The following is a 15,965-nucleotide window of genomic DNA, read 5'->3' on the forward strand; positions in this document are numbered from 1 at the left end:
ACATTTGTAAAAATTTAATTTCTTTAATAATTTATAAAAAAAATAATAATATGAACTTTAATTTTCATATAAAGATTGAAAAATTTTTAGAAAATGAAATTGATAAATTTGAATTTTAATTATGTCATTTACTTTCATAGATATATATTTTTATGAAAGAAACGTATGTTTTTTAGTCTTTTTTTCCTGTCTAGCATTTTATTTAAAATTTAAAAAGAAAAAAATTAATCCCAATTTTGATATAAAAATTGAAAAATTTTTTAAAAATAAGGTTGATAAATTTGAATTCTAATTCAATTATTTATTAAAGAATTCATTTTTTAAAAAAAAGAATATTAGTGGACAAGGCAGATATTTTAATAAACATTTTAAAAAGTACAATTGAAAAAGAGAAAATAGTAGACATATTTTCATATTATATATAATGCATAATTTTCAAAAGAAATCATTTAAGAATATCATTATTACATCATCATAAACATTCGATTTATTACTTTATTTCGCCATAGATATACACTGTAAATCGATGTTCCACTTTAATTAAATAATCAGTGCTTATATGTAGTAAAAATATTAGATATATAATGTTAAGATTATTATATGTTATATAAATGATATTCTAATTAAAATACTTTTACGAATTGTTACAAAATTTTTCATGATTATTCTAAGATTATTATATTATACAAATGCAAATTCATATCATCGGGAAATTTTTAAAAATTTCTAAATTATGTTTTTGAAATTATTATATCATATTATATAAATCAAATATTAACAACTACTGAGAAAATATAAAAATTAAGAAATTTTTGTTTAATAATTTTTTGATTTCGAATCTGAATTATGAAAATATAAAAATAAAAATTATGGAAATTTTTTTAATAACTTTTAAATAAAAAATTTTTTCTAAAATAAATAATTTTCAAAATTATTGCTTTCGAAGATATTGCTTTCAAAATTTTATAAATAAAAACAAAATAATTTTTAAATCAATTTTTTTCAAAAATTAAACTTAATTTACAAAGATAGTGAGACAAACAATCAAGATCATATTTTAAATTCAAAATAAATATATTTCGTTCTTTAATAGAATAAAAATCTCAATCATTTTATTCATAGGTTTAAATTATAGAAGCTACAATTAATATAGGTAAGTAAGTACGAAAAGAATCTTTGTTAAGACCGGCATTTGTAGCATTTTGTTCAAGATTTCGATAGTATAAATTATTGAATATGTAATAGTAATAGCCATGATATTTATCTGACGTAACTTCATCCACAACGCTTTTCCACACTTGCGAAGTTTTAAGTTTATCATTGTACAATTTCTTTAAAGACTCTATTGGAACGATAGATTTGGCATCTTTTATGAATCCATTAATTCCACCGGTGATTTTAAGATTGAATATATTAGGAAAAAATTTTCTAAAAATAAATGGTATACGTGGTATGCCCACTTTTTCGTTTAGCTGATTCACAAGATTATAACTATTTAAACCGTTTCTCCACATGAAATTCATCAGCACCGTGAATTCTGGATTGGATTCAACGAATTGCAGCCATTCTTTTAATTCGACAGATTTCATCAGGTTCATAGCTGTCTTAAACTCTTTATCCTGAGCAGTATATGTTTTAGTCAAATTGACAAGATCTGGAAATGGTATCAAGTCAACGAAATCCTGCAAATCCTTAGCGAGAGCGCCGGAACCCACAGCTGGAACTTTGAAAGCATACGAGGAGTTGTTCGCGATTAAAGCGATAAAAGTAGCCAAAAGAAATTTCATCTGTGAAAAAATTAAAGAAACAAAATTAAAAAAATAAATAGAATTTTTAATAAACAAAAGTAATTAATCATTACTTCGTAATTTTTTTTATTTTCTTATCATAAATGTAATTAAGAATATTGTAATTAAGAATCATTTGCAATAATTAACAATGAATATTCAAATACTATTTTATAAAGAAATTCAATTGATCTGAAAATCTTGATTTTAATAAAAGTTTATATATTTGTAAAACATAATACATATAAAATAATTTTTTTTCAGCAGAAGTGAAATTTATTTTTAAAATTTCAGGATTCTTTTACATTTTCAAAGAGCACTAAAATTTAGAATTATTTAAAATTTGATTTTATTTTGTATCTTTTCTACATTCTTATTATAAAATTATACTTAAAGAAAAAAAAGAAAAAATTTTTTGAAACTTTAAGGATTTATTTCGTCCTTAAAGTAATATCCCATTAAAATATCAGATATCATCTTGATACATATATATATATTTTGATTGATTCGTATTTTATAAGAATTATGAGTACTTTCGAAACTTAAATTTGATATGAATTTTTATTGTTAACAATTTCATTATAAGAAAAGTTTCAATATTTTCGTATCATTATATCTACATTCAGTACACTTTTTGATAAAGTTTTTCTTAAAGAAGTATTTAAACAATTCTGGAAAGATTCGTATAAGAGATTGAAATAAAAAATTTCAAAAAATTTTATAGATAACTTGTAATAATTTAAAATATAAATTTTTAATTCAAATTAATTCAAATATAGAAAAAATAATTTAGATATTTAATAAGAATGATATATGGGTGATATGTGTTTAATTTAATGTAAGTTATAGTTTCTACTGTACGTTGTGATTTATTTTACAATTAGTTGTGCTTCTTATGTTTCTCGACACGAACTATCATTGAATCACTTTTCAAATTGCATTTTATATATATATGATAAGAATACGATGATAATATGTTTCGATAAGATTAATTAATTTTTATTAATTAAATTATTATATGATAAATGTTATCTCATAAATTATAAGTAGTAGTTAGTTGATTTATTTATATTATTTTTCACTTAACAATATTATTTCTAAGAATTACATAACTGATTTTGAAAATATTTTAAAAATATGAACATCTAATCTTACAATCTTGTAACGTAATAAATCGTGAATCTGTTCGATAAACTTCTATTGAATTCTATCTAATTTTTAGTTTGACGATAATTAATCTCTTAAGAAAAATAAAAATTTTAGAAAAATATTTTGGCGAAAAAATTGATACTTATATTTGTTCTATAAGCAGCATTAAATAAATGTAAATTCATATTTGGTAAAAAAATGAAATAGGTATTTTTTAAGTTGAAAACTGAACAACTTTGAATATTGCACAAATTTCGTGCCTAAACTAATGCTATTGCTCGAAAAACCACCTACTACCTACTAGGACTGTATAATCATTTATATTAGGAGATCTGAGTGAACGAATAGTGGTATTTTAACTCTTTATGGCTAATGTAATGATTCTAACTCAACTGCAAAACTGTTGTGAACCTCGATTTGTTCTCCAATCCTTGCTTTTCATAAAAATGTACACTGAAGGGGTTGGAGAGACCAATCGTCGCATTGGATTTCGTAGCGGTTTCAAAGGATGGATCCTCACAGGGTCGCATCGCAGAACCTTTACGCTCGCTTCCACAGTGGTGGCATCGCATGGCGTGCAAGTGTGGTTTATGAAGTGGCTGTTGCTGTGATATCTTTATTTAAATTGAAGATCTGCGTTAGGAAAACCATGCCCGCTTATAAATTATTGTTATGTTATTGGAAGTACTCGAACTGTTGAAAATAAAAGCCAGATTACTCAACCATTTCACAAATCCTATCCTTAACAAATATTTAACTTAACAGATTATTATAAATTTTATTCTAGGAAATGATCAAGAGACTTAAACATCATCCATTCAGAAAAAAATGGAAAAATTTCTTTGTCTTTCTCCATTAAATTTCTATTAAGTTTAAAATAAAACGTATAAATTGATGTTTTTAGAGAACAATGCCGTTTTAAGAGAAATATTTAAAGAATATTTAGAATTGAGATTCTGAGATCTATTATGATAAATATTTATATTTTCCAACTAACTGTCTTATCTTAATGACAAGATCATCATTACATCATCTCTCAAGAAGATTTATAATAAACACACATAGATCTATTTCTGAATGCAACGAGTCTTTTTTCTCAGATTCTTATTGCCATTTGTTCTTAGCTTAATTTGAGAAATTCTTCTTAAGTCACGATTAAGAAGATTGATTCTGAGTATCATTAGTTGTTTTATTGAAAAATCACAATCTTTCCAAATTTACTATTTTCATAGATACATTTCATAAATACTCTTTTCTAATCAGAGAAAGAAAGAATAGTTAATAAAATTTTATTGTGTTTTGATTAATGTTTTGATTGACTATGTCTCAATTTTTTTCAAACAAACTTTATATATATATATATATACACATATATGTATAGTGTATTCTATAAGTTCAAAAAACATATATATAATTGATATATAATTGAATAATATAATTGAAAAAATTAAAAATTTATAACAATAAAACGAAATGAATGATAAATAATGTACATATTTATAAAGTATGATTAGATTTGCAATATTTATGTATAATAGAAGATATGTGTAATTTTAAAAATGGAGATGATTTGAAAATCTTCCTTGAATGAAACAAGTGATCACCAAAATATCATAAATTTTTTAATATTTGAATCTCTCAATCATTATTTATTTTTTATTAGCTCTAGGCAAAAATTGAAATTCATATCTATTGAAGATATACAGAGTGTTAATAAAAATGTGGAACACTTTTGCAAGGTGGATTCTAGATATTAAAACGATGAAAAAAATTCATATACACATATGTCCGATAAGGCTTAATTAACGAGTTATAAGCATTTTAAGTTTTTATTAGATAGAGCAAGACAGCGAAAGAGCGAGAACGCTCAGTTGGATGCGCGGTAATACTGTCGCTTTTCAATGTCGCTTGTATAATAGAGCATTTCAATAAAAATAAATATATTAATACTTTTTTATATATAATTGATTATTTTAAATGAATTTTAGTATAATGTAATATAATATACATATTATATAATTTCTTATTTAATAAAATCTTACCTCGAATAAATTTTAGTAAATTCCAAAATATTAACATATACATTATTTTATATAAATCCATAAATAAATTATTTTATAGTATAAACATATTATTTAAATCCATAGTTGAATTGTTGTATGACATTCAATCTGCCTATTTATCGAAATCCATAGAAACAAATCAAAACATACTTCCATAAGATTTCAGATTAAAAAAGTTGAATGTATTTTTTTACATATAAAATTGCTTATCCTCACATGTACAAAAAAATCACTAACTTGAATCAATTTGAAATTCATAGATCAATTGAAAACCTTTTGTTTCTATTTCTCTCAAATTCAATATTCAATAAATGCTGGATTTCATTGAAATGATGTTCTGTTGATATGAAGTGAGTGCTGATGACAAATAAGTTTGTTTGAGAATGATGTTGATGGACAATCTTGTTCTCGCGGTGGTTGGATTTGTTTCTCGATCTCGTCTCGTTGTTTGTTTAATTCGCTTGTCTCGCAGCATCCTCGATTAACAATTTTTGTTCTTTTGGAAAATCAATCGAGAAATACATTGATAGTCATGTATCCCTTTCGCATGATCGTTCTTAATGAAAGGCTGATGTCTAAAATGAAACTCTCGAGATTTCTAAGTTGTCATCTGGATAAAAAGACTCACTGTTAAAAAGACTCACATGCATAAAAACTCATAAAACTCATGACTCATAAATTGTTTCCAAATAACGTTTCAAAACGCCTGATTTATAACACGTCTAATATTGAATGAAAAGAAAGAATCTTGAAGTATCTGATTTATTATTAAAAATTTTCTAAAAACTTTTATTCAAAAGTAGACTCATACGTTTACGTTGTAAATCAATGCTCGTATTACTCGTATTACATTAGAATTCCAAGGATGAATAATCTTGAATATATTGATACGTTGTCGGGATATAACAGATTGCATTTATTATATAATTTTTATTTAATAAATAATTACTGTTTATTTTATTTAATTATAAGATTCATACAACAAATAATTTTTTACATAATTTATTGAAACAATTACTTGATTTAAGTAGCGGCAAAACAAGAAAAAAAGAGATTCATAATAAAAGACTTATATAAAACAAATTAGCATATTTAACAAAAATAATGGAAAGATAGATCTTGATAAACATAAAATTTATTTAATCATTAAATAATTAATTAATAAATAATAATAAAATTTTTTTAGAAAAACAAAATTTTCAAAATTTTGTAAAAAAAATAAATTTTATAAACTTTTTTCATAAAAATATCGAGAATATATTATTTATTTTAAAAACAAATAAAATAAATTTATTTTTATCACAAATAACTAGCAAATTCTTCCTTAGATTCGAAAAGAACAAAGAAAAATAGGACAAAGAATAAAGAAATTCATGTTTTCAATATAGTATACACTTTATTTCTTTTTTTTTTAAATATTTTTTACATAAGATAAAAATGAGTTAATTAATTTATCAATCAATTAATTAATCGAAAGCATTGTTATTTACACATTGAATGCTGTCGCAACGAAAACAAAGATAGGAGAAAAAGTATGGAAATCATTTCTAGTTATGCCTAATTTTACGGCCTCATTTTCCAAATTCTTATAATGTTTATCCTCGAAAATATTGTTGTAAAAATCGAAATATTTAGACGAAGTTACTTCTGCTATGAAAGCCTTGAATACCTCGGAATTTTTGTTTTTCTCAGTGAAAAGATTAGACAATTTCTCTATTGGTACAAGAGCAGCAATATCAATCAAATAACCGATAAAACCACCAGTGATTTTATTATCGAAAGAACCGAAAAGAGCTTTGATTCCACTGACAAGAGGCGGAAGTTTCAAAGATTTGTTGAATTCATTAACTAAGTAATAAATATCGAGACCGTTCTTCTGAATGTAATTTATCAGTAATTTGAATTCGGGAACCGATTCGATATCTAGCATCCATTGTTTTAATTCTTCAGTTTTCATCAATTGAATAATGTTACGGAATTGCGTATCTTGGGCATAGTACGTCTTCGTCACTTCGATTATTTGGTCGAGCGGAATCAAGTCTATAAAGTCTTGAAATTCCTTGGCGAGGGCACCAGAACCAGTGGCTGGGATTTTATAAGCGTTCAGGGGACTGGCTGCAACCAGTATAACAAAAATTGCCGAAGCGAATTTCATCTGTAAAGAAGTTAAAAGTGCGATGATAAATAAAATTTTTAATAAACAAATAAGAAAAAATAACAAAATAAGCAAACAAAATTATTAATTTAAGATTTTAAAATCTCAAAGATTTCAAATTAATTTGAACATCAATATATTAATAAGATAAACATATATAAACATAAAAATCCATTTATATATAGTTATGTATATTAATTTAGTATATTATGTATATTATTATAATGTATATTATTATAGTTATGTATATTAATATTTGAATTATATTTTTATTATATATATGCTTTGTGATTAATAATGAACTTAAATAAGAACTATTTAATACATAGGTGGCTAACAAGTATGTAAACATATTTAATATATTAAGAATTAAATATTCTACTTACCATGAAATTTATTTTGCAATTAATCATTTATGTTATACTTTTTAATATAAACTGTACCTATGAATCGTTTTTCATTGCATTTTATATACTAGCTATGAATATGATAAAAATTTTTCGATAAGATTAATCAATTTTTGTGATTATATGCATTATCTCATCGTATACATTATCAACAAATACTTTTGTCTAGTCAGATATCTCATTTATTAGTTTACATCGTATTGATTTCAAGTATCTTATATCATAATCAATTTTATACTGGAAATGAAAACATTTCTGATTATTCTTGCAAAATAGTCATAGATTTTGTATTGATTTTATTCCATGAATACATATTATTTTTGCTGCATTATTGTTCAAAACAAAAGAAATTTTAATTAATGTTTAAATCTGCTTAAAATTTTTTAATTTTCAATAGTACATGTAACATTTGAAAAATTATATAACATTTGAAAAATTTTTCAAATTCAATTTTAGATTGAGACTTAACTTATTTTTGGAAAAATTGACTATATATCAAGACGATAGAGAGACAAAACATTTAAACGATATTAATATTATATTTCTTATTTTTAAAAAATATTAATTCATATATGCCTAAAATTATTAATTTAAGAGATATTTTAATTTAAATTTTATAATATTTGTTATGTGAAAAATAAGGAATTCATAAAGTAAAATGTTCATGCTTTTTTTTAAAAATTTCAATAATTTTTATAAAATTTAAATTTAAATATTTGCCAAATTAATAATTTTTAAACATATATGAGTTAATATTTTTTTTTATAGAATATCGAACTGTCGTATGAATTGGTATATTAAGAAATATATTCTATTAATTCTATTTAAAAAAACAAAATTGACCTTCATAATGGATATCTTTACCATCTATTCGTGAAATAATTAAAAACATCAGAATATCTTTTGATATTTAATTTTTTTCAAAATATTTTTTAATATTAAGAAAATTGAGATGTTAAAATGAAATAAAATATGCACAGGATAATTCCATGAAATGATCGTAAAAACTATAAAGTGTTCTAATTTTTTATTATTTTTATATATTGTATATTTCCTATAAAATATATTAACTATTTATTTTTCAATTTTTATATATACTATACTTATATATACTATAGTATATATACTTATATATACTATACTATATACTATACTATATATTTTTATATATAACTATATATTTTTCAATTTATTTTATTTATTGTATGGTTATATTTTATAATTATTAAAAAAAAATTGAATAATTACTGATTTTTGGATCATTATTAAAGTTAATACAAATTTTAATAGTTAATATACAAAATTTATTTCCGGTGCAAATTTTTCAGATTTTTCAAGACAAGAAAATTGTGATACTTCGGGAGAAAAACACAACAATATAAATGCATGAAATATCGGATACATCATATATAAAATGAATGTTTAACTTGATTTCACTAAAGATATTCAGAATTTTTTAATATAGTGTGAAGAATATGAAAATGTAATTTTTTTATTATTTTTTTTTTATTAGACTAATAACATATATTTTTATGGATCATAATACTTTGAACATAATACTTTGAATCGGATATTTTGATCGAAGCAAAATGTTTAGAATTCATGATATGATATATAGAATTCAATTATATTTTTTTTTCAAAATCTATTTTAATTATTTTTTCTTTTGTTCTTTAATATTCTAAATTTATATGTATTTACGTTTACAAATATATTTTTTTTATTTAGATTATATTTTCAATATACTAATCATTTTAAAAAATGTGAGCCATCATTTTATTATATACATCAATTTCACAATTTTCAAATAATAATTAAGATTTAAAAATATTAAAAATAGTATAAAAATTGAAATATAAATCAAATTTAGAAAATTCAAAGCCAAATCTTTATAAAATTTTATTATTATAAATCAGAATGCTTATTTTTTTCCATTTTTTTTTTCTAAAAAAAACATTTATATAAGAACTAAATTCTTATAAAATTGCCTTCGGCATTCTTTAAATTCTATTTTAGAATTAGGTAATAGTATTTAAATAAGTAATCATAGCTTTGATCTGCAAACAATTTAATTTTTGCGTTTCATTTTAAATTATTTTATTTTAAATCAATGCAATATACATCAATCTGTATTTATTTGTATAATTTACATAAATTTCTGTTCAAATACAAAAAAGCAAATTAAGTGAGATTATTCGCAAAACAGGAATGTCTTAAAATTTTGAATAAATTTATACATTTTCTTTTCATGAAAAGTAATTGTATAAATATATATTTTTGCTTAAAAATTTCTAATTTATCAACATTTCTAACTTTTAATTCATGTACCAATATAGTTTTTGGAATTTAAAATAATAAAAAAGTTTCTATAATATAGTTTATAATAGTTTTTTAAGCTATTATAAAATTTTTCTAAAATAATTGGTTTCAAATATATATGAGATTTCAAAAAAAACAAAGAAGTGAAAATTTTATATTAACAACTCTTTAACTTTTTCATATTCAGTATTGCATATATATAATATAGTACTATTAAATAATTAATTAATGAATATATTTTTCTGCAATGAAATAAATCTTAATTTTAATAAATTTAATAAAAACATAAAAAACATAGAAAAGGAATAGATTTCTATGAAAAATAAAAGAAGAATAATTATCTTTAATCTTAAAAAAAATTAATCCTGTAAGTGTAAAAAAAATAGGATAGATAAAGAATAGAAAAATTAATGTTTTCAATCCAACATAAATATATTTTATTTTTTTTAAGAAAAAGAAAACAACATAAATTTTTTTACATTTGAATAAAATGAATTAATTATTTTTTATAAATCAATTTTTTATAAATCAAAAGCACTGTCATTTACACATTGAATGCTGTCGCAACGAAAACAAAGATAGGAGAAAAAGTATGGAAATCATTTCTAGTTATGCCTAATTTTACGGCCTCATTTTCCAAATTCTTATAATGTTTATCCTCGAAAATATTGTTGTAAAAATCGAAATATTTAGACGAAGTTACTTCTGCTATGAAAGCCTTGAATACCTCGGAATTTTTGTTTTTCTCAGTGAAAAGATTAGACAATTTCTCTATTGGTACAAGAGCAGCAATATCAATCAAATAACCGATAAAACCACCAGTGATTTTATTATCGAAAGAACCGAAAAGAGCTTTGATTCCACTGACAAGAGGCGGAAGTTTCAAAGATTTGTTGAATTCATTAACTAAGTAATAAATATCGAGACCGTTCTTCTGAATGTAATTTATCAGTAATTTGAATTCGGGAACCGATTCGATATCTAGCATCCATTGTTTTAATTCTTCAGTTTTCATCAATTGAATAATGTTACGGAATTGCGTATCTTGGGCATAGTACGTCTTCGTCACTTCGATTATTTGGTCGAGCGGAATCAAGTCTATAAAGTCTTGAAATTCCTTGGCGAGGGCACCAGAACCAGTGGCTGGGATTTTATAAGCGTTCAGAGGACTGGCTGCAACCAGTATAACAAAAATTGCCGAAGCGAATTTCATCTGTAAAAAAATATATAAGTTATTTCAAAGAAATCGTCAAAGAAATAAAATTGTTTCCTTCATGTACAATTTGAATCATTATATATAGAAAAAAATTTTATTTCTGAATCTTCTCTAAGAAATCTTTATTTGTAAATCTTTATTAATAAATCTTTTAAAAATTTGACAAATGATTAATGTAAAGATTTTAATATGTATTATAAATTTTTTTTTAACTTTCCATAAGTCTAAAGTAGTAAAAAGTAGTTGTAGATATAAACGAAAAATGTAAATAAAATATTTGCTCACATAATTATTAAATTTTGATGATTTATGTCTGTTTAAATACTTACTTGCATTGTTTAAATACTTATTTTATAAAATAATACTTAAATAATACTTAAATACTTTACTAATAAATTTTAAAATAATAAAAAAAAACTGTAACTAGTTTGTTACTGTTTTAATTTGTTACTCACTTTATAAGTTATTCGTAGCATTGCAAGGAATACTTTATATACAACTTGTATATGAGTGATAAATATAAATAAGATAAGATTGATTAAAATTCTTCGTAACAATTCAAGTATCAAATACGTTATCTCATAATTTTTCAACATTACAATTTTCAACATTACAACATCATTATAATTTTTCAACAACATTGTAGCATGTAAGAAATATCGTATTAATTCTTAGTATATAATTGTCAATTTGTTGAAAAAAATTTTTATTTTTCAATTTTATTTGTCTATCTAAATTAAATTAATTTGGATTTTAATATTTAAACAAGTAAAAAAATTTAATATTTTCGAACATCATCAATGATGAAAATCGATCGCAAAAAAATAATAAGTGAAATATTACACATTAATAGATATAATATATATAAATATATTACAAAGAAAAAATATATATTACAAAGAAAATTTTTAAACTTCAATTCTTAACTTTAATTCAAATTAAAATCAATAGAAGATCATAAAAAATGCAATTAAAATTCATAATGATATTTAATTACAAAATTAAATAACTAAAAAATTACAAAATGATAAAATATATAAAATTCATAAAACATAATTTTTTCCCAATCACATCATTTCTAGAAATGAGAATTTAAATCGTTACGAAAGGAATTCCATTAAAGATGTCACTCTGACATATAAACACATCACATCAACACGGATTCGATGAGTTCGTAGACCGAAGGATCTACGACGGAGAAACAGGGACTAAGGCAAACGGCTCGCAAACTCTGCGGCAAACAATTCCAATTAACTCAGCGGAATTGGAATAGGGCTCTCGACCGTCTCCTAAATGCAAGGATGTCGAGGGCGATGTAACGCGTTCCTCGTCTTTCCTCACTCTTTCGCCTTTTCATCTCATTCCTCGTCCAGAAATTATCTGTCCATCCAGGAAGTTTGCGAAAACGCACTCGAATTAGAGATTACGTTTGACGATGCGAGAAAGAAAAATGAAAAAATTTGAGAAGAAATCTTTAAATTTTTTCATTTTTATTTATATTTCAATTGGGAAATTTATCGAAAGAAAAGGATTCGGAGATCGTACTTTTGAAAACATATAATATGTTGTCAAAATCTCTTTTTGTTTTTTTCGTTATATAGATTTATGTTTTTCTAAATCTTTCATGATTTTATTTTTTAAGAATAATGATCAAACTGGAACATATTTACATATTTCAATAATATTTTATCATTTATATAATTTTATATAAAGAAGTATGAAGTTTCCTATGGAGAGAATATCTTAATACAAGAATTTTTATTATTCCGTTTTTCAAAATAATGATATCCTTAACGAGAAAACAAATATAAACAATAGAAATTTACTTAGATGAAATAAAGCAGAGATGAATAAATATAATGAATAATATAACAGAGATAGAGTCACCTCGTTTAACAAACTTTATTTATAACTGAACAAATAAACTTCAATCGACATTACCATTTTTTATATTTATTAGAATAAATTCTCCAAAAATTCTGAAAATATATTAACTTCCTATAACAAATAATATCTTATTTGAAATATATAAAAATTTTTCTTTTATGATTAATTTTAATACAAAGCTATATAAACACAAAAATAAGCAATGAACAAATATCCTTTATAAAAGAAACGGTTATATATATACATATATGAAATTATGACCATTGAAATGCATAAATAACAAAAAGAAGTTTTGCAATAATCTTATATATTCACGTGGCTAACGTCGACATAATTCCTCGATTTTTGTCCATATCTCTCTATGTGTTTCGGCTGGATGGATGAAAGGCAGAATCGATATGGTTGTATCCGGAGAGGCATAATTCAATCAGGGTCTAGAAAGGGGGATGTTTGTCAAGTATGCTTTCTTTGCACGTGCACCGGGTGAATGGCGACCCGTTGGACCATTATCCGCCGCATAATGCTCGTCATCGTCTCGTGATCGTTGGTCAGGGATAGAGAAGTAAAGACAGAGAGAGAGAGTCATAAAGCACTCTCAGGGGTTGGGCCGTCGCCCTAGACAATGCGGTTCTTGAGCTGCTCAGATATTGAAGACGCCCGAAAGCGGTGTGTACCAATCCCGGTGTGTACCTAGCGTCTAGCCCGCTACTCTACATTATTAAATCTCACCCGTGTGGACCAGGCACACAGGACGATGCCGTTCTTTCCACGGTTACCGTCGACATCTCGCGACGTGCGTCGAATTTTCAACGAGGACTGATCAGTCCAGCCGATGCATACAGCGGTTCGAATCGCCGATCTAAAACAAAATCTCATTTTTCTATCACATATTTCAATTTTTACATAAAATTGAAAATCAATAATTATATAGTAATAGTATAGTGTAATTAACGTAATATATTATATATAGTGACTTTATTGTTAGCAAATTTTCATAATAATATTTTAAGTTCTTAAGAAAAAAGTTCTTGAAAAAAAATTTTTTTATTTAAATAGAACTTATATGAAAATAAAAATTTCTTATATAAAAAATCTATTCTATTACATTGTTTATCAATATTAAAAAAATTATTATATTAACAAATATTATTCAGTGAATAGTATTATAATATTTAATATGTGTCTTTTATTTTATATATTAATAATATACATTGTTAAATATAATAATTTGAAAATTTTATTTGGAATTTTTATGGAATCTTTTCTAATAAACATTCAAAAATAATGTTTTATATCTGATAACAATGAAAATTTTTTGGAACTTTTTTAACTAAATTTCAAAGTTATTCTATAAAAACATTTCTTAAGAAGTTGTTAGTAAAAACCACTTTTTTTAGAAAAAATTTCACAAGAATAGAAATTATATTCTCTTAAACAAAAAATATAAAAAACAAAATATATAAATTTGAACAAAATTTTTTTAAAAACAAAAGAAAACTATTAAAAAAGAAAATTAATGGAAATTTATTATAATTATATGTAGATATCTCATTAAAGTGGAAATTATATCTTCCTTCTATAGTCCATGTACAGCAAATGAATATTCCGTTCTATATTACTTAAAACGACATCTAAATATATCTATTGGATTCAAATAAAATTTGTTCATGTTATTCATGAATTGTTAAAAATATGTAACATTAATATAATATAATGACACAAAGCATAAGATATTGAAATCTTCTTCATGTCTCAGATTTACTATAAATATTTATTAAGATAAAATTTGTATTTATAATAACAGATTTATAAATAATAACAAATATTTTTTATTCTATATTAATTTAAAAAACGGATAAATTACTATTTGGATGCAATTTATTCATGCTCATATATTATGAAACACATAATTTTGGAACATTTTTACCAGGATCTAAAAACAAAATTATATAATATGTTGTATCTTACATCTGAATTATTTTCAATTAGACATTTAAATATTAATAATATATTTTTAATTTTTTAAATATATTATATGAGAAAAATAAGATTTTTTTCGTTAGATTAGTAATTCGAATCACTGTATAACGTGGCATCTTATCGCTTATCATTGCGAATCATGTTAGCGGCATAAAAATTTTAAGGGTTTTATATCTTGCAGGACGGTGATAGGAATCGCAGCGATAATCGATGATTACTTGGAAAATAGTGGATCACGTTGGAACAAACACTTCTTTCGAATGCAAGCACGTGAATATTATTATTTTTTTTTTTTTTTTACACAACTTCCCATCCTGTATTCGAATTAATATGTAGTAATAAGTGAGGACACCTGCGCATATCATTCTTGATTGATTAGATGTTTATTCTCAAGGTTAGATATTATTCTATTTTATATTAATTTTTTTTTTTGTTCACATAAAAGTTTGTGACTTATAATTAAAATATCTTTGTAGAAGTTAGTTTTTGAGATTAAAACAAAATCTTTCCAGGAAAGATAATTGTTTTCTTTCAAAAAATTAGTATAATAAGATTATTATTCGATTTTATAGAAGTAGAAGTACTTCCTGTGTAAAACTGTTATCAATATGGAAAATAATTCTAGAAAATAATTCTCGTGTAATCTTGAACAATTTTACATTTTAATGAAATTATTTCAAACAAATTTCATATTTTTTCTTAAATTATATTTTTTTAATTTTTATAAGAGAATAGTTTTAAAGTTATACTTCATAAATTATTTCCATTATAAAAAATTCCTTATAATTTATATGATATAAAAAAATTTTAAGTTAAAATTTTGGATTTTATGAAATAGTTTTTAATTATAAAAATTACTTATTTATTCTAAGTTTCTGCAAAATATTATTATATTATTTAAGAACTTTTTATAAATAGAATTTCTTTTCTTTACTGAAAAGAAAAAGTTTTAATTGGTCACAATTTTTGAAGTGATGAACAAACAAAACAAAGTTTTAAAAC

General features: G+C 23.1%; 2 protein-coding genes across 2 annotated transcripts; both read right to left on the reverse strand.

The window, feature by feature from the left end:
• Window positions 1-1,055: 1,055 nt before the first annotated feature.
• On the reverse strand, window positions 1,056-1,851 carry LOC122716837. Its single transcript, XM_043940275.1, has one exon. It carries the CDS (start codon window positions 1,785-1,787, stop codon window positions 1,125-1,127), a length of 663 nt encoding a protein of 220 aa, XP_043796210.1. The 5' UTR covers window positions 1,788-1,851; the 3' UTR covers window positions 1,056-1,124.
• Window positions 1,852-6,375: 4,524 nt separating this feature from the next.
• On the reverse strand, window positions 6,376-11,532 carry LOC122716915. The gene is made up of 4 exons (XM_043940431.1): window positions 11,426-11,532; window positions 10,431-11,093; window positions 7,541-7,543; window positions 6,376-7,154 (listed from the first exon to the last, which is right to left on the reverse strand). The coding sequence occupies exons 1-4, from the start codon at window positions 11,429-11,431 to the stop codon at window positions 6,486-6,488; spliced, it is 1,341 nt and encodes a 446-aa protein (XP_043796366.1). The 5' UTR covers window positions 11,432-11,532; the 3' UTR covers window positions 6,376-6,485.
• Window positions 11,533-15,965: the final 4,433 nt, after the last annotated feature.

This window comes from Apis laboriosa, unplaced genomic scaffold, assembly GCF_014066325.1.
Source record: "Apis laboriosa isolate Shangri-la unplaced genomic scaffold, ASM1406632v1 scaffold49_cov149, whole genome shotgun sequence".
Classification (NCBI taxonomy): domain Eukaryota; kingdom Metazoa; phylum Arthropoda; class Insecta; order Hymenoptera; family Apidae; genus Apis; species Apis laboriosa.